General features: G+C 44.7%; 1 protein-coding gene across 1 annotated transcript in view; it reads left to right on the forward strand.

Moving 5' to 3' along the window:
* Positions 1–624: 624 nt before the first annotated feature.
* Positions 625–24617, forward strand: part of LY75 (lymphocyte antigen 75) — a 45818-nt gene continuing 21825 nt past the window's right edge. The window contains exons 1-12 of the mRNA XM_075284451.1: positions 625–759; positions 4600–4968; positions 17379–17549; positions 18116–18280; positions 19317–19427; positions 20051–20191; positions 20579–20764; positions 21915–22069; positions 22545–22655; positions 22990–23078; positions 23163–23329; positions 24373–24569. Coding sequence (XP_075140552.1) covers positions 678–759; positions 4600–4968; positions 17379–17549; positions 18116–18280; positions 19317–19427; positions 20051–20191; positions 20579–20764; positions 21915–22069; positions 22545–22655; positions 22990–23078; positions 23163–23329; positions 24373–24569 — 1944 coding nt within the window. The 5' untranslated portion in view covers positions 625–677. The remainder of the gene's footprint in view (positions 760–4599; positions 4969–17378; positions 17550–18115; positions 18281–19316; positions 19428–20050; positions 20192–20578; positions 20765–21914; positions 22070–22544; positions 22656–22989; positions 23079–23162; positions 23330–24372; positions 24570–24617) is intronic.

A 24617-nucleotide genomic window follows, 5' to 3' on the forward strand; every position in this document is an offset into this window, starting at 1 on the left:
AAAGACCTTTCTACAATATAAGGAAACATCAGTATTGTAGATAGCACATGATAAAAGGAGGTCTCATTACAAAGTTGCATCTGGGCCCAGAAGCTACACTTCTAGTTACATGTTCCATATTGGGGTACTGGAGCTGTGATGCCCCCTGCTGGGAGTGTTTCAAGCTTCTATTACAGGCATATTGTTTTTGGCACATCTGTCTGACTTTCATATTAGATGGTATATTATGCACAGATGCTACTCAGACCCATAAGAACGAGCTGAGCCTGACACTCCTTTTCTTTCTCACCAGATTTCCTTTTAATGTATATAATTAAAGGGCATTTCCTAACTGATCATTTTTAGCCATATGTTTTTCTCATACCCTTTAATACTATTACAGCAGACTAATCTGCTTACTGCTTTCTTATTTGGAAGTATCTATTACAAGTAATACCTAAGGGATTTCTAGAGAAGGTGAAACCGCCCCGATCACTCCAAGAACGCCCCAGGGGACACGGTCGGGAAACAAGAATCAGATATCTACCTAGCAACAGATGACGCGGCGGCGCGGCCAATCAGAAATTTGTCTGTGCCGCCGGGCTGTCAGGGCTGTGTAAGTGGAGCGGGCGGGGACGAGCAGTCTGTCCGGGGCGGAGGTTGTGTTGTTGTGAGCGGTGCGGTCGGGTGCATTTATTATGGGAGCCGGGTGGGTGCAGCAGCTGTTGTGCCTGGCACTGACAGTGTGGTCGGCGGTGCCAGCCTCGTCCCTGCACTCAGGTAATGTCATGGCCTCATGGCTGCCACTTTGCAACTTGTCTTCTCTGTCGCTTCCACTTTCTCTTACCAGCTTGTCTCGTTTCCTGGAAGTTTCTTGCTCTTTGTGTGGTGCAGTAAGATATAGATGTAGCAGAGCTGAGTTTGCACTTGGTTACTTATATCACTTCTCGGGCTGCACAGTGCATGCATGACCTGACACATTCAGCTCTGCAATGTGTTATACAGTCTATACATTGGTCTAGTGGAGAGGTCAGGGATCAGAGGTCATGCTTGTGCTGGGTGTAACCTGATGCGAGGTCATTTGAGTGGAGTGGGAAGGGTTAATATATATACCTAACGTCGTGAAAGTTGTGAAGTACGCAAGTTGTCGTATGTGAATTGCTGTATATATTATACCTCGTCCGTTGCGTGGTACAGCTGAGTCACGTCTCCAGCCAAAATAACGCCTCTGTCATTTATATATAACCCCCCGCCACCCCCGCTGTTATGACAGACACGTCTCTGCGTTATCCGATATTCTCCAATGACTCTTTATTTACTCTGTCGTTGCTGCCAGTTCAGATTGCCAGAGGTTCTGCGCGTTTGGAATGACGTCTACAGACTGGATTTGTGCACCACTGGTTTCGCCATTAAGGCGCCGTTCACATGGAGGAATTTGGAGCTGATTTTGAGGCGGATTCTTCCTTAAAATCAGCACCAACTTCTGTCTGGAATCTGCCTGCCATTGCGCCTGCTCAATCCACTCACGAATTCAGCAAAAGAAACCACGTATTAACCGCGGCGCGTATGAGGATGTGGATATCCAGTCTGGTTGTATACTATGGAGGAAATTTACTAAAGGGTTATCGAATATTGATAGATATCCTTAGGATAGGCCATGAATATTTGATCTGCGAGGGGCAAAAAGCCATGACCCCCCCCAGGACTGGTACCCAGGTAACATTGCTGAGAACCGCGCTGACCCCAAACAGCTGATCTGCAGGGATCTCAACTGTCAGACCTCTCACAGATCTAATATTGATGGTCTGTACTAAGGGTAGACCATCAGTAGTCCCATATGGATAATCCCTTTAAAGACATTTCTCATGCTAGTCTTAATTCCCCCACTGGCGCGGGATGCGGCGTAATTATTAAGAGGCTCTGCCCTCCTGGACTTCTGTGCACCGGGCAGGGACTGGCGGAGAATTCTGGCATAATGTGCACATTCTTCTGGTGTGAGTTATACTAGGGTCGCCTCTCTGTTGTTTGGGTCCATAGGCGGACCACTAAAATGACGGTGACGTAAATAGGTTCCCATTGACTATAATGGGCTCCATTGGGTGCAAAAAAGTCATTTGTGCAGGAGATGGAGTCTCTAATGCAGATGTGAATGTAGCGTAATAGTAAATTTGTCAGGCCGAGGCGTCCATATTCCACCCATTTTCATAAAGAGTGTCAAGGGTGCACAGGACCAACATAAATATGGCATAAAAAGGGGCCATGCGCCAAAGATATGCCATGTTTATGCCCATGTATGTCAGAAAATTGATATGGTTGGGTTAGTAAATGCCCCCCCTTATGTACGGACCTTCTATAGACGCACACAAACACTAACAATGTGACGAAGATCAATGTGGACGTCGCCATGTTCCATCAACGTGTAGAATTTGCACATGATGGTACCCACAGTCATCCCTAACCATACAGTAACGCTAGGGTCACACGAAAGCTGGCTCTCCATTGTTCAGGTCCATAGGGGATCCCAACAATGGAGAAGCAGATCACTAGAGCAGTGGTTATACACAGAGCCCGCTGGATCCTTTAGACCAGGGATCAACAGCCTTCAGCATCCCAGCTGCTGTGAGACGACAACTCCTAACATGCTCCATTCACTTACATTAGAGTTCCAAGAATAGCAGAGTAGCTATGCATGCTGGGAGTTGTAGTTTTACAACAGCTGGAGTGCCGAAGATTACCTACCCCTGCTTTAGACTATAACGGGGTCCATTCTTTTTAAACTGAAAGCGGCAGAGGAGAATTCCTCTGTGCAGGACTTTCACCTCCACCGATATTTGCTGGACTCGGCAATGGGGACTCTGGCGTGGATGTGAATGTAGCTTGATAGGTGACTTATACACTCACAAAGGGCTATGAAGTTGGGGAGGAAAGACACCAACTCCAAAATAAAATGCGGAAATATTTGTAATGATTCGATACATTTATTAGTATTGTGTCATTGATTAGATACATAGTTTGATAGTAAATATATAACTAGGTTTTCATGAATTAGAGGATATTTGCCACTCCTGACCATGGTTGTCCGCTATTTATGAGGTAGTCAGAGGCTGTGATTTGGCGCACCGACTCCACCGCCCCCCTCACCTTTGGTCAATCCAAGAAAGTAATTAGAGGAGTCCAAGATTATGACAAGTGATGTTGTCAAGAGCAGAGTGAATGTGCAGGAGATAGATTTTGTTACAGATTTTACATTGTTGGTTCTGCACCCTATTTGACACTTTTTACCAAGTCAGTGACTAAGGCTGGTCCGAGGCGAGGACTCCTGAAGTGTACAGCAGCCCTTGACTGGTGTAGATTTGGCGGACAGGAATCTGGAGATTCCCCTTATAGTTTCCTGAGGCTATCCCGCCCCTGACAAACCTTTACATGCCTCTATACAATGTCCAGGCGATGATACCGCTCACACACCCACATTACCCCCGTACTGGCCAAGGCTCTTGTTCAGACTTGCCTTGCAGTGTAGTGGATAGAAATGACACACACCCTGCGGATTATTTATATAATGGCCGAGCTTGGACAAATATTAACCATGGCTGATAATTGCTAGAGATCATAACCATTCATTAGTCTATCAGGAAGAGATTAGCGATGAGCGTGTAAATATACCACCGGTTAATTCATTCAATTTCTACTTGCTGCATCATGACACCTGACTGCAGAAAGTCAGGAGGCGTAAAATGTGTGCACACACCTAAATACCTGTATTGTCCAGAAATATGTACAGCAATGCAACTTTTTTTTTTCCAGAACGCTACAATGTGTCGTTCCTCTGTTACAGTTCCTGGAAATATATGTCTGTCTTCATTACCAGATTATGTCATTGCTCTTGTCCGTAGGGGTGTCCCTATCGTCTTAGACATATCCAAGACCTGTCCAATCCATAGATGAATGTAATAAAAAGACCCAAGTTATTCACAATTTTCCAGGAGGAATAATAGAGGAACAACAGAGGTTGGCGTGCATATAAAGTAAAATGTGTTTATCAGATTAGATAAAATTACATGATGCAGTGAAACCTGATTCACTGGGCATTGGCCATAAAACCTCTCATGGTACTATATAACTTTGTGTTTTGGATTTTCGTTGCGTTACCTGAACCTTCACCCTAAAAGGGAAAGTCCGGCTAGTTCTGCCATGTCTTAGACCAGGGAGGAGCAACTTAAAGGGAACCTGCCAGGTCACTTTGGGAAACTAAACCACCCTCAAGTTTGTATGGATCAGTGATTGTGTCCCAAATAGACGGACCAGTGCACATATGCTGGAGCGGTGCATGCACGGTGACATGGAGGAGTCTCTGAACATCTGCGCAGGTGCCGGGAAAACCCCTGGAAACTTGTATCAGGTCTTCTGGTCTTTGCATTGCAAAAAATTTTGATAAATTTCATTCACTTTGGCACTCGACATCGCAGCAGGTTCACTATCGACTAGCCGCCATGTTATAGTGTCGTGGTATGTTCCCCTGTGACCAGGGAAAAAATAAAAATTTCTGGAATAACTTTATTGATATTTTCTGTCTTGTCTTATTTCATTTGCATTAAACTCCCCCTTTGCCTCTCTCTGCAGGACACACATTTGAGATCTTCCATGATCAGTCCAGTAAGTGCCTTACAGCGGAGAATGATCGCCTATCGGTCGGAGATTGCTCAAAGACCAATAATTCTGTCTGGATATGGGGCTCCGGCCATCGCCTCTTCAACCTCGAAACTCAGAAGTGCCTTGGTGTTGACATCTTTAAACCTCAAGATCCCTTGAAATTGGTTTCTTGTGACTCTACGCTAATGTTATGGTGGCGCTGTGAAGGTCGCCGCGTATCCGGGGCCTCTGGTTATGGACTGAGCGTGAACAATGGAAGTGTAACCGTGGCCATCGAGACCAAGGATGGATGGAGACAGAATGGGAAATCTGAGGCCATATGTGATGTTCCATATCATGGTATGTCGGGGGTCTTTGATGGGTTTTTATCTCCTAAAGTGTTCTAAGACCACATGTAGCGGGCTACAGCAAAAAACTGCTGCGGGAAAAACTGCAGCAGCAACACATCACGCTTTTTCCCGCAGCGCCTTCTGCTTCAGTTATACCTACAGGTGTTTCAAATGATGCTCATTTGTAATACCACACACAGCCTGTGGACAGGTGTGGCGCTAGTTTTAGAAGAAATCAGCCATGGTTTTCAGCTCTTGTCATTAAAATTGACTTGTAAGGAATCTCTTAAGACGGTTTGATATGCTGTACAATCTGCTGCCATGGCTCTGTTTTTTTTAATTGAATGTAATTCCTAATCTGTTATCTCTGCTCCGTCTTGTGCAATTCCAAATTATCTTGCAGGGTCAGAAACCATTACTGTTCTGAGCAAAGGTTTCCATGGTGAATAGCAAATTGACCCTGAAGACATGCTTTTGCTCCTTGCCCATCTTGCATTTGGCAGCTTCCACCTGGTGCTGAATGCATGGCATCGGATGCACCAGTCTCCATCTTGCCCAGACATGCTAAACATTGACATTGCCCTGTATGTATTCTGTAGCAGTCTCTGTTAATGGGAAGCTACATACAGCAGCTGGCAGCAGGGGTGGGGGTGTAGCGTTCTGCAGAAAATGGCAGGAATGTGAGGGACAGGTGGGGGAGCGGTATGTGGATGAGGGATGGATGGGGGCGTGGTATGTGGGTGGGGGACAAGTGGGACCGTGGTATGTGGGTGGTGGACTTGCAGGGGCGCGTTATGTGGGTGAAAGATGTGCAGGAGCACACTATGTGGGTGGAGGATGGGCAGGGGGCGTGTGGGATTGGGCAGGGGGCAGTATTTGAAGGATGGGCGTAGCCAGCAAAATCCTGGGCAACTAGCTCCTTTTTTACATCCAACCACAATTTATATGGATCCTATCAATAAAAGTAATTTTTTTTGTCCCTATCACGTAGGAATAGCCTTAAGAAAGGCTATTCTTCTCCTACCCTTAGATGTCTTCTCCGCGCCACCGTTCGGTATATAATCCGGTTTTCGTCTGTATGCAAATTAATTATCTTGCAGCACTGGGGGCGGTCCTCAGCACTCAAACAGCACTGGGGGCGTCCCCAATGCTGCGAGAGAACTCTCCAGCGCCGCCTCCATCTTCTTCAGGAACGTCCTCTTCATGTGTCTTCCTCCGGCGCTGGCTTCAAACTTCTAGGCATTGGGACTAGGGCAAAGCCAACTGTGTATGCCTGCTGGCCAAAAGACAATGGCTGCTTACACCATATTGGCTATTACTATGTGTTAGGGACAAAAAATTGACTTTTAATGATAGGATCCCTTTAAATGGGCACCCCCGTTTACATCCAGGAATTGCCACAAATTGCTTACTTTGGAGTTAATTTTCAGCACTGCTGGATATCTGGCGGCCTCCATTAAAATCAATGGATTTCCCTGGGATCCTTTGTTGACTTTTTTGTTTTGTTTTTTTCATCTGTGCCTGGACCAGAAGACTCGGCTGAAGGATGCAGATGTGAACATGCCATTACGTCTTCTGCATGTTTGGTGTTTCTGCTGCTGTGCTTTACCGGACACTATTATGTACAGGGTGTATGCAGAGCGTTTTATTGCCCTAGCCCTGCAGTCAGGCAGGTTGTTACACATCTATATATACGGGTATGGGGGTTTATTACTCGGTTATCATGTTCATTTCTAGTGCGCTGATTATGACATATTATTTCCTGAACTCATCACACATGTGGTTTACTTTCATTGAACCTCTCTAACCGTAAGAACAAGTCAGCAGATTTATTATATCAGTCATTTGGCTAATAAACCTCATTCTAGATATATAGCTTTGTGCCTTTTGGTTCACCTGCAGGTCAAAACTAAAGCTTAAAGGGGTTCTCCACGGAGTCCACTATGACTTTCTCCCTCCATGGTCCTGTATTTGACAAACTCTGGGGTTTTGGGCTGGTTCTGGCCCCAGGTCACCTATTCGGAGCCATGTTCCTGCAATAGGCAGAATAACCTTCAAGTGCATTGGGGGTGGGGCCTAAACTGCCTTTAGATGGCCTGGACACAGGCAGAGGCTGAAAATGTCAATGACAGCTGAAGAGTTGGCTGACAGATTACAGAGGAGAGCTGGAGTGCTGGTGACTTCTCTGTAGACATATCTGACAAATCAGGACCCGCCCCCGTGGCACTTGCAGAATTGCAGACTCACTCGCCAGCGTTTAGTAGCTAAGGGTGTGTCCAGTTATGAAGGGTGTCTCCTTGTATAATGATGCTGGATGACTGTACAATGACAGAGGGGGCAGTATCCATTTGAGGGGTTGTTTTCCCTACCGATGCTAATACTGGATTACAATAGGTGATCATATGATGATAGGAATTAGGTAGGTGTCTGAAGAGAGAGGAGTGAATCCCTGTATCGATTCAGAACGAAGTTGGTTATTATTTGGGCCCACTGTCTTTGATGGTTACACTTACCTTCCGGAAATCGTTATCTTTGAATGTGGAGGTTTGTTTACATCTAGTAGTGAGAGATGTGTCTATCTGTTGTCCCAGACGGTTACACGTACCTTCCTCTGTCCCAGACGGTTACACGTACCTTCCTCTGTCCCAGACGGTTACACGTACCTTCCTCTGTCCCAGACGGTTACACTTACCCTTCGATCATCTGCTGTAATATTCAATGGTATATAATCTGCTATTGAACCCACCTCTGCTTGCTGTCTGAATTCTCCCTTCGATCATCTGCTGTAATATTCAATGGTATATAATCCTGTATTTCACCTCTGTATTTCACCTCTGCCTGATTACTGAACTATATCCTAGCATTTCATCCAGGCTGTATATTTTTTGCACTTCCATGTCTTCTTATCTGCACTAGTGTCAGTCTTTTGATCTTCACTGATTTTATTGGTGTTTCTGGCCAAGTGTTTACTTGGATCCACACTGCCAGTCTCCTCATGTGTCACAGTTTGTAGATTAATTAGTTAACGACTTAAATTAGTGCTAGTCTGAAGCTGTGCTTTCCTATATAAGTAGATATAGCTTATGGGGTGCATCTCATATGCGGGGGCATCTCATCTGCAGCATGTATCTTAACCAAATTGCATCTTAACCGAAGTGCAGATTAACCAAAGTGCACTTATACATGGCACTTAAACAGGGCACGAAACAGGCTAACCATGGCAGAACACCAGGTAAATTTCAACCTAAAACAACAAGTTTTACCTCATGGTATCCTGTAGCTGCACTGTCTCTTACTATCTTAGCCATTGTCTTCCTGCAGATCTCTCCTCCATCTCTACCACCAGTACACACCATCCATATCAGTCCCTCTTTTCTTCCTTCTCCCATGTACAGCTCTCACACACTTTTCACACTCTTTAATCATCCCTTTATTTCTTTTAGCAGTGACACCAAACAGAAGCGCCCACATAAATCCCTGAACCACCTTCTGTCTCTGTCCATGTTACTCCTCCTCGCTGCTGGGGACATCTCTCCTAACCCCGGCCCTCCTTCCTTCACTAACTCTTCTTCCTGCACACATAGAAGGCCTACAAACCTCATCAGTATTTACCGTGTTCCTTCCCCTCATCTCTCCCCTGTCTCCTTTAACTGCTCTCTCTGGAACGCCCGCTCAGTGTGTAACAAACTAGAATATATTAATGACTTATTCCTTAGTAAATCCCTCGGCCTGCTCGCCTTTACTGAAACTTGGATCCAGCAGGCAGACACTGCCTCCCCTGCTGCTCTGTGTCATGGTGGCCTACAATTCTCACATACCTCTAGGCCTGACAACAGGCAGGGTGGTGGGGTAGGATTACTGCTGTCACCGCAGTGCATTTTTCAGTCCATTCCCCCGGTCCCCTCACTCACATTCTCCTCATTTGAAGTCCATGCTATCAGACTTTTCCGGCCACTCTCCTTACGTGTAGCTGTGATCTACCGCCCACCTGGCTCACCCTACCAATTTTTGGACCACTTTGCTTCTTGGCTTCCCCACTTTTTATCCAGTGACATTCCTACCCTCATCATGGGTGACTTTAACATCCCTATTGCCCCCCCTCACTCCCTGGCTGCCTCACAGTTTCTCTCATTAACCACTTCTCTTGGTCTCTCACAATGTTCTTCTTCCGCCACACATATAGACGGTAACACGATTGATCTAGTCTTCCATCGACTCCTCACAGTCTCTAAATTTTCTAACTCTTCTCTGCCGCTTTCTGACCACAATCTTCTATCTCTCACCATCAGTGCTCTCTCCCCTTCACAAGACGCCCCTACCCATCACACATATAGGAACTTGCGTGCTATTGACACCCAGCACCTCTCAGATACTCTACAGTCCTCCCTGTCCCCTATCTCTTCAATCTCCTGTCCCAATCTGGCCACCAGTCACTATAATGATACCCTCAAAAATGCATTGGATGAGGTTGCTCCCCCCTCCACTCGTAAAGTCCCACATAGGAGGCATCAGCCCTGGCACACGCCACAGACACGATTTCTTCAGCGCTGCTCTAGGTGTGCCGAACGTCTATGGAGAAAATCACGCTCACCTGCAGATTTCCTCCACTTCAAGTTCATGCTTAAAACATATAGCTCTGCCCTTTACCTTGCCAAACAAGACTATTTCACCGCCCTCATCTCTTCTCTCTCCAGCAACCCTAAAAGGCTTTTTGAAACCTTTCACTCCTTACTCACACCCAAGGTGCAGACGCCATTCACAGACCTTAGTGCTGATGACCTGGCCATGTATTTCCATGATAAAATTGATAAGATCCGTCAGGAAATTACTGCCCAAGCCCCAGGTGGCATTGACTCCCACACCTACGATAGTACTGATCCCCTCACCAGCCACACTTTAGACTGTCCATTCTCATCTTTTGAACCTGTCACAGAAGAGGAAGTTTCCCAGCTACTTTCTTCATCTCGCCCCACAACCTGCAGTAGTGACCCCTTCCCCTCACACCTTCTCCAATCTCTGTCCCCTGCTGTCACTACTTACCTTACTAAAATATTTAACCTCTCTCTCTCTTCTGGAATCTTCCCATCCTCCTTCAAGCATGCTGTTATAATCCCGCTACTGAAAAAACCCTCCCTGGACCCATCCTGTGCTGCTAACTATCGACCCGTCTCTAACCTCCCCTTCATCTCTAAACTTTTGGAACGCCTGGTTTATTCTCGGTTAATCCGTTATCTCTCTGCTAACTCTCTGCTTGACCCCTTACAATCTGGTTTCCGCGCTCTGCACTCTACTGAAACAGCTCTCACAAAAGTCTCTAATGATCTACTAAAGGCTAAATCCAATGGTGACTTCTCTCTTCTTATTCTTCTGGACCTCTCTGCAGCTTTTGACACTGTTGACCATCAACTTCTCCTCACTATGCTCCGCTCAGTTGGCCTCAATGACACTGCGCTCTCCTGGTTCTCCTCTTATCTCTCAGGCCGCACTTTCAGTGTATCATTTGCGGGCTCTGTTTCCTCTCCTCTTTCCCTTGCTGTTGGGGTTCCTCAGGGCTCGGTCCTCGGCCCCCTGCTCTTTTCTCTCTACACAGCCCCCATTGGACAAACCATCGCCAGATTTGGCTTCAGGTACCATCTTTATGCTGATGACACCCAATTATACACATCTTCCCGTGACATCACCCCTGCACTCATTCAGAACACCAGTGACTGTCTCTCTGCTGTCTCTAATATCATGTCCTCGCTCTATCTGAAACTAAATCTCTCTAAGACTGAACTACTACTGTTTCCACCATCTAACAGATCTGTCCCTGATATATCCATTGCAGTCTCAGGCCTTACTATAACTCCTAGGCAGCATGCCCGCTGCCTTGGGGTCATATTTGACGCAGACCTTTCCTTCACCCCTCATATTGAATCACTCGCACGTTCATGTCACCTCCACCTCAAAAACATCTCCAGAATACGCCCTTTCCTTACCAGAGATACACTAAAGACACTTATTGTCTCTCTGATTCATTCTCGCCTTGACTACTGTAATTCCTTACTAATCGGTCTTCCCCTCACTAAACTCTCTCCTCTACAATCTATTCTGAATGCAGCGGCCAGGCTCATCTATCAGGCTAGACGCTACAGCGATGCCTCCGGTCTGTGCCAGTCGCTACATTGGCTGCCTATTCATTATAGAATAAAATATAAAGTTATTACTCTCATCCACAAGGCTCTCCATAATGCCGCACCTCCCTACATTTCTTCCCTCATCTCTGTCTACCGCCCAACCCGTGCTCTCCGCTCACTCAATGACCTAACACTTACATCCTCTATTATCAGAACCTCCCATGCTCGTATACAAGACTTCTCCCGAGCTGCACCACTTCTCTGGAATGCTCTACCCCGGACAATCAGATTAACTCCCAACTTCTACAGTTTCAAACGCAAACTAAAGACGCATCTTTTCAGACAAGCCTATCACAATTCCTAATGCACAAAATTGTCTGAACACTGTATAAGCAATGCCGCCCCTGCTACCTCCTGTGTCACCCTCTCTACCTCATAGATTGTAAGCTCTTTTGAGCAGGGCCCTCAGTCCCATTGTGTGAAATGACGTTCTTTGTTATGTATGTCTGTATCTGAACCCTATAAATTGTACAGCGCTGCGGAGTATGTTGGCGCTATATAAATAAAATGTATTATTATTATTATTCCCTGTCCCAGACGGTTACACGTACCTTCCTCTGTCCCAGACGGTTACACTTACCTTTCCCTGTCCCAGACGGTTACACTTACCTTCCGCTGTCCCAGACAGTTAAACTTACCTTCCGCTGTCCCAGACGGTTACACTTTCCTTCCGGAAATCGTTGCTTTTGAGTGTGGTGGTTTGTTTACATCTAGTAGTGAGGGGTGTGGGGGTCCGCGGAGGGTGGCATCCTTTGGCCAACTAGAGAATGTCCTTGAGTGTAGAGGGTGTGATTTTATGACATGGTTTGTCCCCTGGGTGTGATATCAGTGCACTTTGCCAATCCATGAGACTTTTAGAAGGGAGTGCCTTTTGGCGGCTCCATTCTATTGACTCGTGAACAACGAGTGGAAGTAGACACATAGGAGGTGGGTTATGGAGGAATAAGGTGATTGACCAGGAGGTTCTGGGCGGAGGAGAATGTTGCTTTATAAGGGCTGATTTTGGCTCATTGAGTGACCGCCAGACTACTTACATCTCCCTGACATCTGTTTATTGTGGAAATGAACTTATCAAATGAACTTATCATTTGCCTCCGATGAATCCTTATGGAGGAAACACGTAGGGTAGTTGTTCAGTCATTATTTTACATGGCACTCTATTTGAAGCTCGTATTGTCCCATTCTTTGGGGTCCTACCTCCTCTAAGTCCTGTTGGCGTGGCATTAGGCTAGTAGTCTCAGGTTCAAGGAGGAGGTTAGGCCTCTTGGTGTTATGAATGGTATCTATTGGGATAAAGCTTCATAATATGTGCATGGTCCTATTATATGAGGCGGTTGAAACACCTGTCCCCTGGAAAATTATATGGGGGGTAGGGGAGTGTTCTGACACTGGGACATATACCAATATCTGACAACTGCAGACACATGTTGTATTATCGCTCTGTCAACCTTTGGTCGGTGGGTTTGGTTATTATTTGGGCCGTTTTTTCTAACCGTTTTTAATTGAAAAGAATGTTTAATCGCTTTGTTGAAGGTGAAGTTTTGGACATCGGATGTCTTCTATTTTTTCTGTGAATGTACAGCTGCTATGTAGTCTCACTCTGTGTTTGCAGTGTTTTGGTTTTTTGGATTCTTCTTTTTTCCCCTTAGGCCAAAAACCTCTGCTGTATACTGCTGACTGCAAAGTCTCATCCTTGAATATCTGCCACAGCCAAGATACTTGGCACAATTTTTCCAAAGAGTTTTTTGCCCATGTGAACGTGCTGTGAAGAGCCCAGACAGATCACCTATAGAGAGGATGATTTGATCCACTGGCAAACGCAAGCAGCTCCCAGTTTCCTTGTCCACCATCCAGACACAGGGGGCGCCTTCATTGTACCCCCTGTCTCTGCCTGCACCATTTTCAGGTTCTTGCAGGCAATTTTGCATTATAGCACCTATTCCATGTTCTGCCATTGACAACCAATCATCATCTCCTTCATCTGCAGTGGTGTCGTGACCAAGAAACCTCGGACTGTACATATGGGATCTGTATCATCTGTAGTGATGGGTCCTGGATCTATTTGGGATTTGATGACGGTGGGGTTGGAGTATGGAGGCCTTGTGGTGAGCGCTTCAATCCTGCCTGTATTGTGGAGCGACATACTGCCCCCTGCTGGTGTAATGATGTGGAGGCCATCACATAGGACAGTTGGTCACCCCTAACAGTGATAGGAGGATACTAACAGCTCAGTGATCTCTACAGGGCATTCTGACACTGCCAAAGTGTTCTCTATCATGGCAGGATGGACACCCGGTATCAGCAGGATAATGCTCACCCACACACAGGGGTTCTCCAGGAATGTCACCACCAGATTACAACACTTCCTAATCCTGCCCGGGTATCAGATGTGTCACCAGAACACCACTTATAGGACCAGCTGGGACATCACCAACCTACCAATGTGCAAAATCTGTTGTAAATGTACTGCTATATACCATACAGATCCTGTATATACCTCCATGTCCTGCCGTATCTCATCTTGTATGCAGACTACAGGGTAACATCTGTGGTAAATGTACTGTTCTATACCATACAGATCCTGTATATACCTCCATGTCCTGCCGTATCTCATCTTGTATCCAGACTACAGGTGTAACATCTGTTGTAAATGTACTGCTATATACCATACAGATTCTGTATATACCTCCATGTCCTGCCATATCTCATCTTGTATGCAGACTACAGGTGTAACATCTGTGGTAAATGTACTGCTATATACCATACAGATCCTGTATATACCTCCATGTCCTGCCGTATCTCATCTTGTATGCAGACTACAGGGTAACATATGTGGTAAATGTACTGCTATATACCATACAGAGCCTGTATATACCTCCATGTCCTGCCGTATCTCATCTTGTATCCAGAATACAGGCCTGACAGTAACATCTGTGGTAAATGTACTGCTATATACCATACAGATCCTGTATATACCTCCATGTCCTGCGTATCTCAGCTTGTATCCAGACTACAGGTGTAACGTATGTGGTAAATGTACTGCTATATACCATACAGAGCCTGTATATACCTCCACGTCCTGCCGTATCTCATCTCGTATCCAGGCTACAGGCACCAACAAGGTCCTCGAGCCTGCACCCAGTTGTCCAGTTTTCTCCCATATCCTTCTCCTTTGGCTGTACTATTGTCATCACCGACATAGATTATCATTACATTACACCGAGGAAGACTCGCCGGGGCGCTATTGTTTGTCAATGAATAGTTGGGGCCTACTGCAGATTTTTTGTTGGGGTTCAGCAGCTTCATTATCTGTCTCTGTGTTTACACAAATAACAAAGAAAATTTTGCAAATCCGTGAAATGTTCTGGTAAAAGTACATGAATGAGGAACAACCACAATCACAACAACCCGTCATATTCCATAAACTACAAGCAAAGGTGAGGAATGAGGTACCTATAAAATGTCTCCTCCTCACCTTTGTGTCGCCTTATGGCTTAATGAAATTTCTAACAATAGAATGGTTTACCAAACTATCCTGTACTTACTTTTATGAGCGAAAAAGTTGTTGTTCATTGCAGACATTTACCTCTCCCTGCCCTAGGTAGTATAGGTAGGTAGATAGATAGATAGATAGATAGAGCGGTGACTGGTCGCCTGTCCTCCCTGTATTGTACAGGACTAAAGGGACATGGACGATTTCTTCCACGTCTCTCCATAGGCTTCAGTGGAGCTGTAATAAAAGACACAAGCCATGGAAAAGGGGCGAACACGTGGACAGTGACTGCCCCCCATAACAATATATTGGGTGCCACAACAGTTACTACCATGGACCCTCTAAGCAGCTGAACCCCTTGATGCCTGTCCAGGACTGTGGGATATACTGGGGAGAAAATGTAAACCTGCCAAAAGTTATGTTGTTATTAAGGAAATGTTGGCAGTTTCTATGTAAGACAATACATTGGCAGCAGCGTTATCATATGTGTGGATAAGAAGCGTGGTTATGGTTGAGCGCAGGGACAAGAGTGAGGTGTGGATGTTTTACACAACCGCAGGAACATTCCGGCACCCCGTCCTATAATCTACAGTCCTAGCAAGGCTCCAGTTCTGTGCATTTGGGACGTGTACAAAGTTTAGTTTACCATACAGGGACATTGCATACACTTTACTGCTCCTCCACTTCACAGGTCATAGGTCAAACTGTCCCTTCCACCAAATGTGAAGCAGTATGAGCGCCGCTCCTGGGGACTAGCGCCAAATCTTAGGCGCTTTTGCACTTTTAGTATTTAGGTGCAGATTTAAAGGGGTTGTCCCATAACAAGGATCCTATCTATACTGCTAGTTTATGTGGATATAAGACTTTTTCTAAATACATTGCTTTATCGAAACTGCTTTGGTTGGCTGCTATCTTAATTTATTCACTTCATTGTTTACATGCGTTTCTATGACCCCGGACCACGGGCTTATCTGCTCAGTCCCTCAGTGACACAGCTGCCTGTTCTCAGGGGGGGGGGGAGGGGCTAAGTGCTGGGAGCAGCTCTGAGCTGTGTATGTCTGACAAGTAATGGAGCTCCTCAGATAGGGGAGGGGGAGGTGAGAGCACAGGATTTCTAAACTCTTTATCTTCAGCTCTTCCACTTATCAGCCGGTTTAATTGAATTTGGCTGATAAGGGCTGAGATAGGGAGTCTGGTACCTCTGTATGTAATGCAAACTGACTCAAATCCAGCTCTGCTACATCAGCTTCATACTGTGGTAATGCATTTATAACCAATCCCTCATTACTGACTGCAAACATAGCAGAGCAAGTGAAACCCCGCCCACCAATGTGCCGAGAAAACCAGGAAGTGAAGAGAGCACAGAGCCTTCAGGCTGCAGAACAAGCGTGATGGGAATACCCCTTTAACATCTCTGACCTCATGAATCTTCTAACGTTCCTCACCCAATCCACATGTATATAGTATTTTACAACCCACTCACATGCGCCAGGAACAACCAGCCTGGATTGTTGTCCGTACCATAAATCCATGAGACGAAAGAGTTCGGTCATTCTTCTTGTGAATTCCTTTATGGCAAGCTGGGAATTTGCACCAGAGAATGAGGACTAATCCTTGTACAGAATCGGCACATGCTTTCGTGAATACGTATCTGATATACCATAGCCCAATTCAACCTGTGACAAGGCTGCAGTCTTGTTGTCGCGTCCAGTTTTGAGTGCACTTGGAAAAAACGTACTGACTACAAAATAAAATGATTAACTATACATTATAAAATTACAATACAATACAATAATACAATATTATACAATTATTATATATAATTAGATGATTGGTTTGTTCTATATTTACTTTCATAGGACGTAATGAATTAGAGGATCTTTACTGCTTCTGTCTGGCCCCAGCTCAGCCATTTATGAAGGAGTCTGGATATGGTCAATGGTTTGCCCCACCGACTCCCGAGCCCTGCACAGATCCTTGTAGTTCTTTCCAATCTGCTTTACTTCCACTGCGTTTCTTTCTCAGCCGCTTTAGTTCTACTGTTAAAATCAATGTAACATCATATAAATATTGCAGACAGCGGCTAAGCAAGATGGATAATGTAGAGAAGATACAGTTATCAGTGCTGTGACTTCCTATTGTAGTTCACTTTGCATTAAGTAGATGAACATGGCAATGTTCTCACGGGATGAAAATTGCAACTGAAAAATTGCAACATGAATTCGGCAAGGCATTTGTAGCACGATCTAAATGTTGAGTTGGGATTTTGTTGCACAAGGGTATTGGAAATCCACAACTTAAAGGGGGTTTCCAGTATCTGACCAATATTGGGAGATCAATGCTATTGTTTGTATAGAAAAAAAGTTGCACAATTTTCCAATTTACTTTCTGTATCAGTTCTTCACGGATTTTAGGTCTCTGCTTGCTGTTACTCATTCTGATTCAGTCCATGGTCATATAGTGGTCACACATCTAGTTGACGTATGTGAAACCTCTCTGGTGGGAAGCTGGCTCCTATTCCTAAAACCTCGTAGCTGGCAACCTTCATGTGAAATCAGAAAAATACAGACTACTCCTACATTGCAGAGCATGGGCCAGAATCATGCTGGAGCCCTGGAGTTCTGCATCAGTAAGCAATGCTGAACATGAGCAAATGGAAAATCTGCCGTAGTTCACGTTCTTATGCAATGCTGTTTTTTTCTGTAGTCATCAAGTTTTAATAATTTCTTTCTCTTTTTCTTTCTCTTTTAGTGGTATATACAACAGATGGGAATTCTGCTGGAAAACCCTGTGAATTTCCGTTCCTTTATAAGGGGAAGTGGCATCATGACTGTATTCGTGAAGATGATGGAGATCAGGAGTGGTGTGCGACCTCCCAAAACTTTGATGACAATGTTCTTTTAGGAACCTGCTTAAAGCCAGGTTAGATGTGTTTCTTTATGTGATGTATAGAGATCTCCATACCAGTCGTTGCTGAACTGGAACATTTAATGGGCACTGAAAAGCCGCTGGAAAATCTCAGATTAGTGAATTGGTTTTGCTCGCCATGGGTCTGATTTCTGAAAACCTTGACTGTTGATTGTTTTTGCTGGAGAAAGTTCTAGCTGGTCATATGTGACCATGTAACGTGTCCATGAAGGGGCTGGGTGTCCCAGAATAGGAGCTGCAGTGGCTCATAGAGGGGTTTGGAATGGTCTCCATTCTATGATCTCCATATGACTTTTTGGGGCCCGTGTACTGGGTTTGCCTATTACTTTTTTTGCTTTCTAACAATTGTAATATTGTATTTTACTACATTATATAATAGTAAAGAGGATTTACTTACCAATAAGTGACCCACGGGCTCGTACTTGTTTAGTATTAAAATAGACAAATGTATGGACTCGCCAGTATAATTCTTTCGATGTATGAATACAGTGAGCTGGCGGATGCTCAGCTGCTGCAGAACATCTTCAGGATCTTATCTACTTCCTATGTTGATGTTGTAGTGAGTGGCTGTAATGGCTCCTGGATCCAGAACTCAAGTTTCCAGCATTGCTACCAGTTCAATCCCCGCTCAGTCTTGAAGTGGAAGGAAGCCTATATGTCATGTCAAAGCCAGGCGGCCGATTTACTGAGTATATCCAGTCCGGAGGAGTTGCAGTACATCATGGGTGAGCACTGAGTTATCTGACATTATGTGTTGTGTTTATTCGCCTTCGGTTCTGCTCTAGCAATGCCTTTTACATCGCCAGCGCTTACAATGAGAGTCCCAGGAGGGACTGTGGACACCATTATGTATTACCCCCTAGAGAGCAGTAGGCCAAAGCGGAGAAAAATAGTTTAAGAAATGGATAAGCAAAGATATTTTTTCCCTATTTAGGGGAATAAAAAGAATACCAAATATTGTTTAACCTCTAAGTGACCGGCCTAATTTAGGCCTTAATGACTAAACCATGTGACCTCCTATAAGATTAGGGCTACAAAACTCCTGAACCAGATCTCCAACAGACCCATAGGCTGACATTATATTGAAAGAGATCAAAAAGCTCCCTTTCAGCGTCCATTAGGAGGTGTACAGAAGGGCGCCATTCTCGTCAAAAAGGCGGTGTTTAGTATTTCAGGTCAGCTACATTGCAACTAATATGGATAAGCTTCAATACTACACTCAACATTTGTGCAATTGTGCAGTTTTTAGAAAAAAACGGCCATGTTTTTCTATACCTATAGAGACCCTTTGAAGGGATTGTACCGTTGTTTTATTATTGATGACTTGTCCTCAGGATAGATCATCAATAGAGATGAGCGATCAGCCGTTCCGAACGGCACGCTCCCATAGAAATGAATGGAAGCACCTGGCACGGCAACCGTCCGCCGGCAAAGTGTACGTGCCAGGTGCTTCCATTCATTTCTATGGGAGCGTGCTGATCCGAGAATGAAAAACCCAGAAGTGTTGATCTGTTTGCTCTGAGTTGTCAGTATCTGCAACAGCAATCTTAGCCAGATATCGGCCATTGTTCTCCATGATTCATCCCTGACCTCACTCCTCACTTACAGGGCCATAATTCGGCATCTCTAGAAGTGCATTTTCCAGCCTTTTCTGTACCTCTATATTCCCCTGGAAGAAATTCCTGCCATGCTTCATGGAATAATATATGTATGTCTTTAATTTTAATTAATCTTTAATTATTTTTTAAAATATTTTTGCAGAAATTGATGATCTCCCAGATTCCATATGGATTGGCCTTAATCGTTTGGAGAGCAGCAGTGGCTGGCAGTGGTCCGATAATAGCCCCTTGAGTTTTATCAATTGGGATGAAGGTACGTGAGTCAAAACTGGTCATATCCACTACCACGGACCAGTCTGATGTCCCACTAATAGCTATGGTTGGTTGACATTCAATGCAGCCTCTTCAGTACTATACATTGTGTAGAGCTGTGCTTGGTATTGCCAATGAACATGACGTCATCGGGACATTGAAGAGGCCAAAACGCACGTGAGCACCGCAGCCGCATCACAGAACTGGCTGACGGGTTCCAGACTTCACACCCCAACCATTCTGATATTGGTGACCTGTCCTAAGGATAGTTAATCAACACTTTAGCCTGGGAAGCCCTTTTAAAAGCTCCCCATAAAACATACATATTTGGCATGGCTGCATTTGTTCAAGCCTTAGGTAGAAGGGTTTGGTGTTTACCTGCTACGTATTCCATCATCATTGAGGCAATCTCCTTCCCCTATTTTGCTAACAATGCAATTTTTCTGCACAGGTTCCTACAACACATTAGCAAAAGCGGTTGGGACCAACCAGGGCTTGGGCCCCCATGTTGTGGCTCTATATATTCCTTATGGGGTGAACAACAGGGAAGGGTTGTTACCCCGTCCTCATGAATGTGTGCAGCCACGTCCAAGAAATACATCAGTCCTTTCTCTTCTCTTCTAGGAATCTCTGCATTTTCACTTCTGGATGGAAGTTGTGGAAAACTGAATGTGAACTCTGGTCGGTTTGAGCTTTTTCCGTGTGATGCTGCCCTGCCGTACGCTTGCAAGAAGAGGGCCAATGAGACCGTCGCTGAACCTGAGGGTAAGGCTGTGCTCACACTTGCGTTGGTTAATCTGTTCAATTAGCCAATCGTGGGGACAGAGGAACTGATCCAACTATAAAGACTGGTTTGTTCTATGACGGACAACAATGGATCCTGAGGGACCTCAGTGACTATAATGGAGTCCATTGAGTATTTGTTCTTTTTCTCCCTGACATCGGCAGATGATAAAGTAGCACATGCAGGGATTCTTCATATGACTTTAAGAAGTCAAAGGCTCTGGACGGAGACTCTGTCGCAGAAGTTCTTTGCACAAATTCGAGATGTTGTTTTGTTTTCAAAATTTGAAGGGAAAATCAATAAATTTCTTCTTTTCTTTGTTAATATTTCTGTATTAATATTCCGATTTTTTTTTTTTTTTTCTACAGATTATTGGCACTACTCTGAAACCGAGTGCACTGCTAACTGGACCGCATACAACGGGTACTGCTATATGCCCCAGGAGCCCGACACGTGGGAAGAAGCCGAACTCTCCTGCAAGAAAGGAAATGGAAGTTTAATAAGCCTTCATTCCCTGGCAGATATCGAGCTGGTGGTGACAAAGTTTCATGGCGGTGTGTGATATACATGGGGATATTAATCTGAATTATATACTTGGTGCGATTGCTGATATGTTTGCAAATCTTCTACCAACATTGCTCAAGGTTTTCTTGCTTTAAAAGGAATCTCCTGTTTTGTACGTGTTTCTGTTCCGCATGAAATCCAAAAAACACGTTTGTGCCGTTACTCTGCTATTCCTCAAAAAGTGCAAAAACCAAAGAAGCGTTAACTTCCTCAAAGTTCTCAGAATCATTAACTAGTAAGCACAGATCCTCCAATATAATAGGTACAATAGGTAACACAGAACAGTTTTTGAGTCTCAATAAAAAACAACCCCATAATAAACAAAAAAGGTGTTTTAAAAAAAGGAACATTCTTACCAGTCCCAATAGGTAATGTAGCATCACACGCTAGGATCACTCAGCTTATCAGCAGCAAGGGAAACACATTGGGTACAGGAGAACAATACTCAAACACCCTATCACCCCAAAAATAGCTTCCGCCCTAACTAGGGTGGTCCCAAAACTGACCCTTAAAGACATATTTATGTCGCCGCCCAACGCATTTCGTATAAGTGCTCATCAGGGGATCTGAGCAAAGGAAACCCAAAAAATGGCAAGTGCTGAGCTTATGAAAGCACACAGACCCCATAGACTATAATAGGGTCCGTGTGTTTTCCGCGTGGTGTACTTCATGAACTACTTTCCTCTCCGTATGATTTGTGTGGACACTGCGTGGAAAACTCACACACCCCATTGTAGTCTACAGGGTCTATGTGCACATAAGCTTACCGATTGCCAATGCGTTCGGTATTCAGTTCAGGGGGTCCCCATGCTGACTCCCCGAATGCAATACCAAACGCAGATGTGAACCAGGCCTAAGAAAGGTGTTATATCATGGCAAATGCAACTATTTACTATAGGAGACCTGTGATGAGCACTCCTGTACTGTATGAGAGTATATATCCATAGGGGTGCATCACTGTAGGCTGCAGGGAAATAGGGCAAAATGTGCCCATTGCCCTTAAGACCCTGTGATATCCAGACAAATGATTGCCCGCTGACACTTAATTCCAAGAGTTTTTAAAGTATTTAGACTTTTTTTTTTTTTTTTTTTAATTCTAAAGTGTTTTTTACTTTGTTTTGTCTTTTACTCACTTTTCAGAGAATGAAAATATCTGGTCAGGCTTTCGAAGTGAGTCCGTCCCTCCGCTTTTTCAGTGGTCTGATGATACAGAGGCGCACTTTACCTACTGGGATCAGAAAGAACCATTACCCCCATTCAACGTGACTCCAAACTGCGTGTCCTTTTCAGGACTGGTAGGTGCTTTAATATTTGTCATGTGCCGAGCGATATATGAACGATAAATCTAGTAGGGATTCTTCTATAGGACTTTGTGGGAGCAGCGCATTGTGCTCAGTTATTGGGGTTTATTTATTTTATGCCTACTTGTATAGCGCCATCATATTCCGCAGCACTATACAAATAGTCAGTCGCTGTCCCATATAGGGCTCACAATCTACATTCCCTATCAGTATGTCTTTGGAGTGTGGGAGAAACCAGAGTACCCGGAGGAAACCCACGCAAACACGGGGAGAACATACAAATTCCTTGCAGATGTTGTCTGAACCCAGGACTCCAGCACTGCAAGGCTGCAGTACTAACCACTGAGCCACCATGCTGTTGAGTACTATAATGCACGTGTAACAAGTCACCTTATATTGGTTCTCTTGCAGATTAACGTGCTCGATTATTACTATAGGAAATTAATAAAAATCGTATTCTTCTCTCTAGACCGGTCGCTGGCATGTGAAAAACTGTTCAGAGACCTTCAAGTCCATATGTAGGAAACCTGGCATAGTAAAGAACGCCACCAGCTCTGACTCAGGATGCCCTCAAGATAAGGTAATTTCTCCTCCAACCCAATTCCATCTCCTGACTCAAGATGCATTCACTTAAACAATACCTAAAAAGAAAAATCTCTTCTAGACAGGCTTGTATTACATGTAGTGCAGATACACTTGTGTTTCAGGCCTTCTGGTTCACATCTGCATTCGGTATTCCACTTCGGGACCCCCTGAACGGGATACCGAACGCATTGACAAGCGGTGAGCTTATGAAAGCACACAGACCCCATAGACTATAATGGGGTCCGTGTGTTTTCCAGAAGTTCTGACATTCACATTCTATTGTAAATTTTTGTTGCATTCTACGTTCTAACTTAACTATCACTTTTTAGAACTGGAAGAAACATGGAGAATACTGCTACCTCGTCAACACCACCGAAGTCACGTTTTCTGCACGATGCAACCTCACCATTGCCAATCGGTAACGTCGCCGTTCACTACTCCATATTATGTTTCGCTAACGTCCTCTCCTAAGTTTTTCACACTTATGTTGTTATTTCGTCAGGTTTGAACAAGAATTTCTAAACTCCATAATAAGAAAACAGAATAATATAGAGGGGAAATATTTCTGGACAAGTTTACGGGATGTGAACAGTACTGGAGATTACTACTGGGACACTGTAAGCGGCATGAAAGACCCCACCTACTCCAACTGGAACACCCATCAGCCGGGTAACGCCAGTACTTGTACTTAATCTTAGACTAAGGCACCACTTTGCATGAACGCAACGATACTTTGTTGCAAATTTTGCTGTGGCTTTTTGAGTCAAAGTCAGGAATAGCTTGAAAAAGAATGGGAAATATAAGGGAAGATCTTAGACTTTTTCCCTTCTGTTAAATCCAGTCCAAGAATCCAATAATAGTCTTCTGGAGATAGTGGGCAGGATCTGAGGGATCAGGTTTAGTTGAATAGTGACCATCACCTACTGTCAGTGATGGATTCTGCATTAACTTCCATTGTAGTACTGTCTGAAAGGATAATGAATAGAGATGAGCGAACAGTAAAATGTCCGAGGTTCGATATTCGTTTCGAGTAGCCCCTCAATAGTCGACTACTCAAATTGAATATCGAACCCTATTATAGTCTATGGGGGGAAAATGCTCGTTTCAGGGGTAGGCCACGTTCGATCAAATTATACTTAACAAGTCCACGAGTGAGGGTCGGGCTGGATCCTCCGAGAAGTCTTCTCCGTGCAGCGTCCCCGCGACATCTTCCGGCTCTTCATTCACTCTGCCAGGCATCGGGCCTGGGCAGAGCCAACTGTGCATGCCCACACTACAAGCAGACATGCGCAGTCGGCTCTACCCAGGCCCGATGCCTGGCAGAGTGAATGAAGAGCCGGAAGACACCGCGGGGAAGCTGCACGGAGAAGACTTCTAAAGGTAGGAGAAGAACCAGTGTTGATTGGCCGACTGTATAGCATTGCCGGTTCTGCATTGAACTTTTACATTCGAACAGCGTGTGGTACTCGATCGAGTACGAGTATTTCGAATACCGTAGTATTCGATCGAATACCTACTCAATCGACTACTACTCGCTCATCTCTAATAATGAAGTCATCTCTACAGAACAGGAAGTGTCAGCCTATGATTAGACTCAGTGGCCACAGTGATAACTGGAAGGCTTCCAAATTTTTTTTTATCCATAGGTAAGGAAGTGGAAATTTAAAAAAAAAAAAAGTTCAATATTTTTAACCCGAAAATGTGTTTTTCAGCCTTAGCCGGGGGCTGTGTCGCTATGGCCACTGGGGCATCTCTCGGAAAATGGGAGGTCAAAGACTGTACAACCTTCAACGCTCTTTCTATCTGCAAAACCAAGATTGGAGCAACAGAAGAGGAAGAGCCCCTCGAGCCCCCTCCCACCACATGTCCTGAGGGCTGGGAGAGTGGAGACGACCTGTATTGCTATAAAGTAAGTATTGCAAGTGATTATAGTTACTTCAGTTATGCATTTAATCAG

The sequence above is a fragment of the Leptodactylus fuscus genome, chromosome 8, assembly GCF_031893055.1.
Source record: "Leptodactylus fuscus isolate aLepFus1 chromosome 8, aLepFus1.hap2, whole genome shotgun sequence".
Taxonomy (NCBI): Eukaryota; Metazoa; Chordata; class Amphibia; order Anura; family Leptodactylidae; genus Leptodactylus; species Leptodactylus fuscus.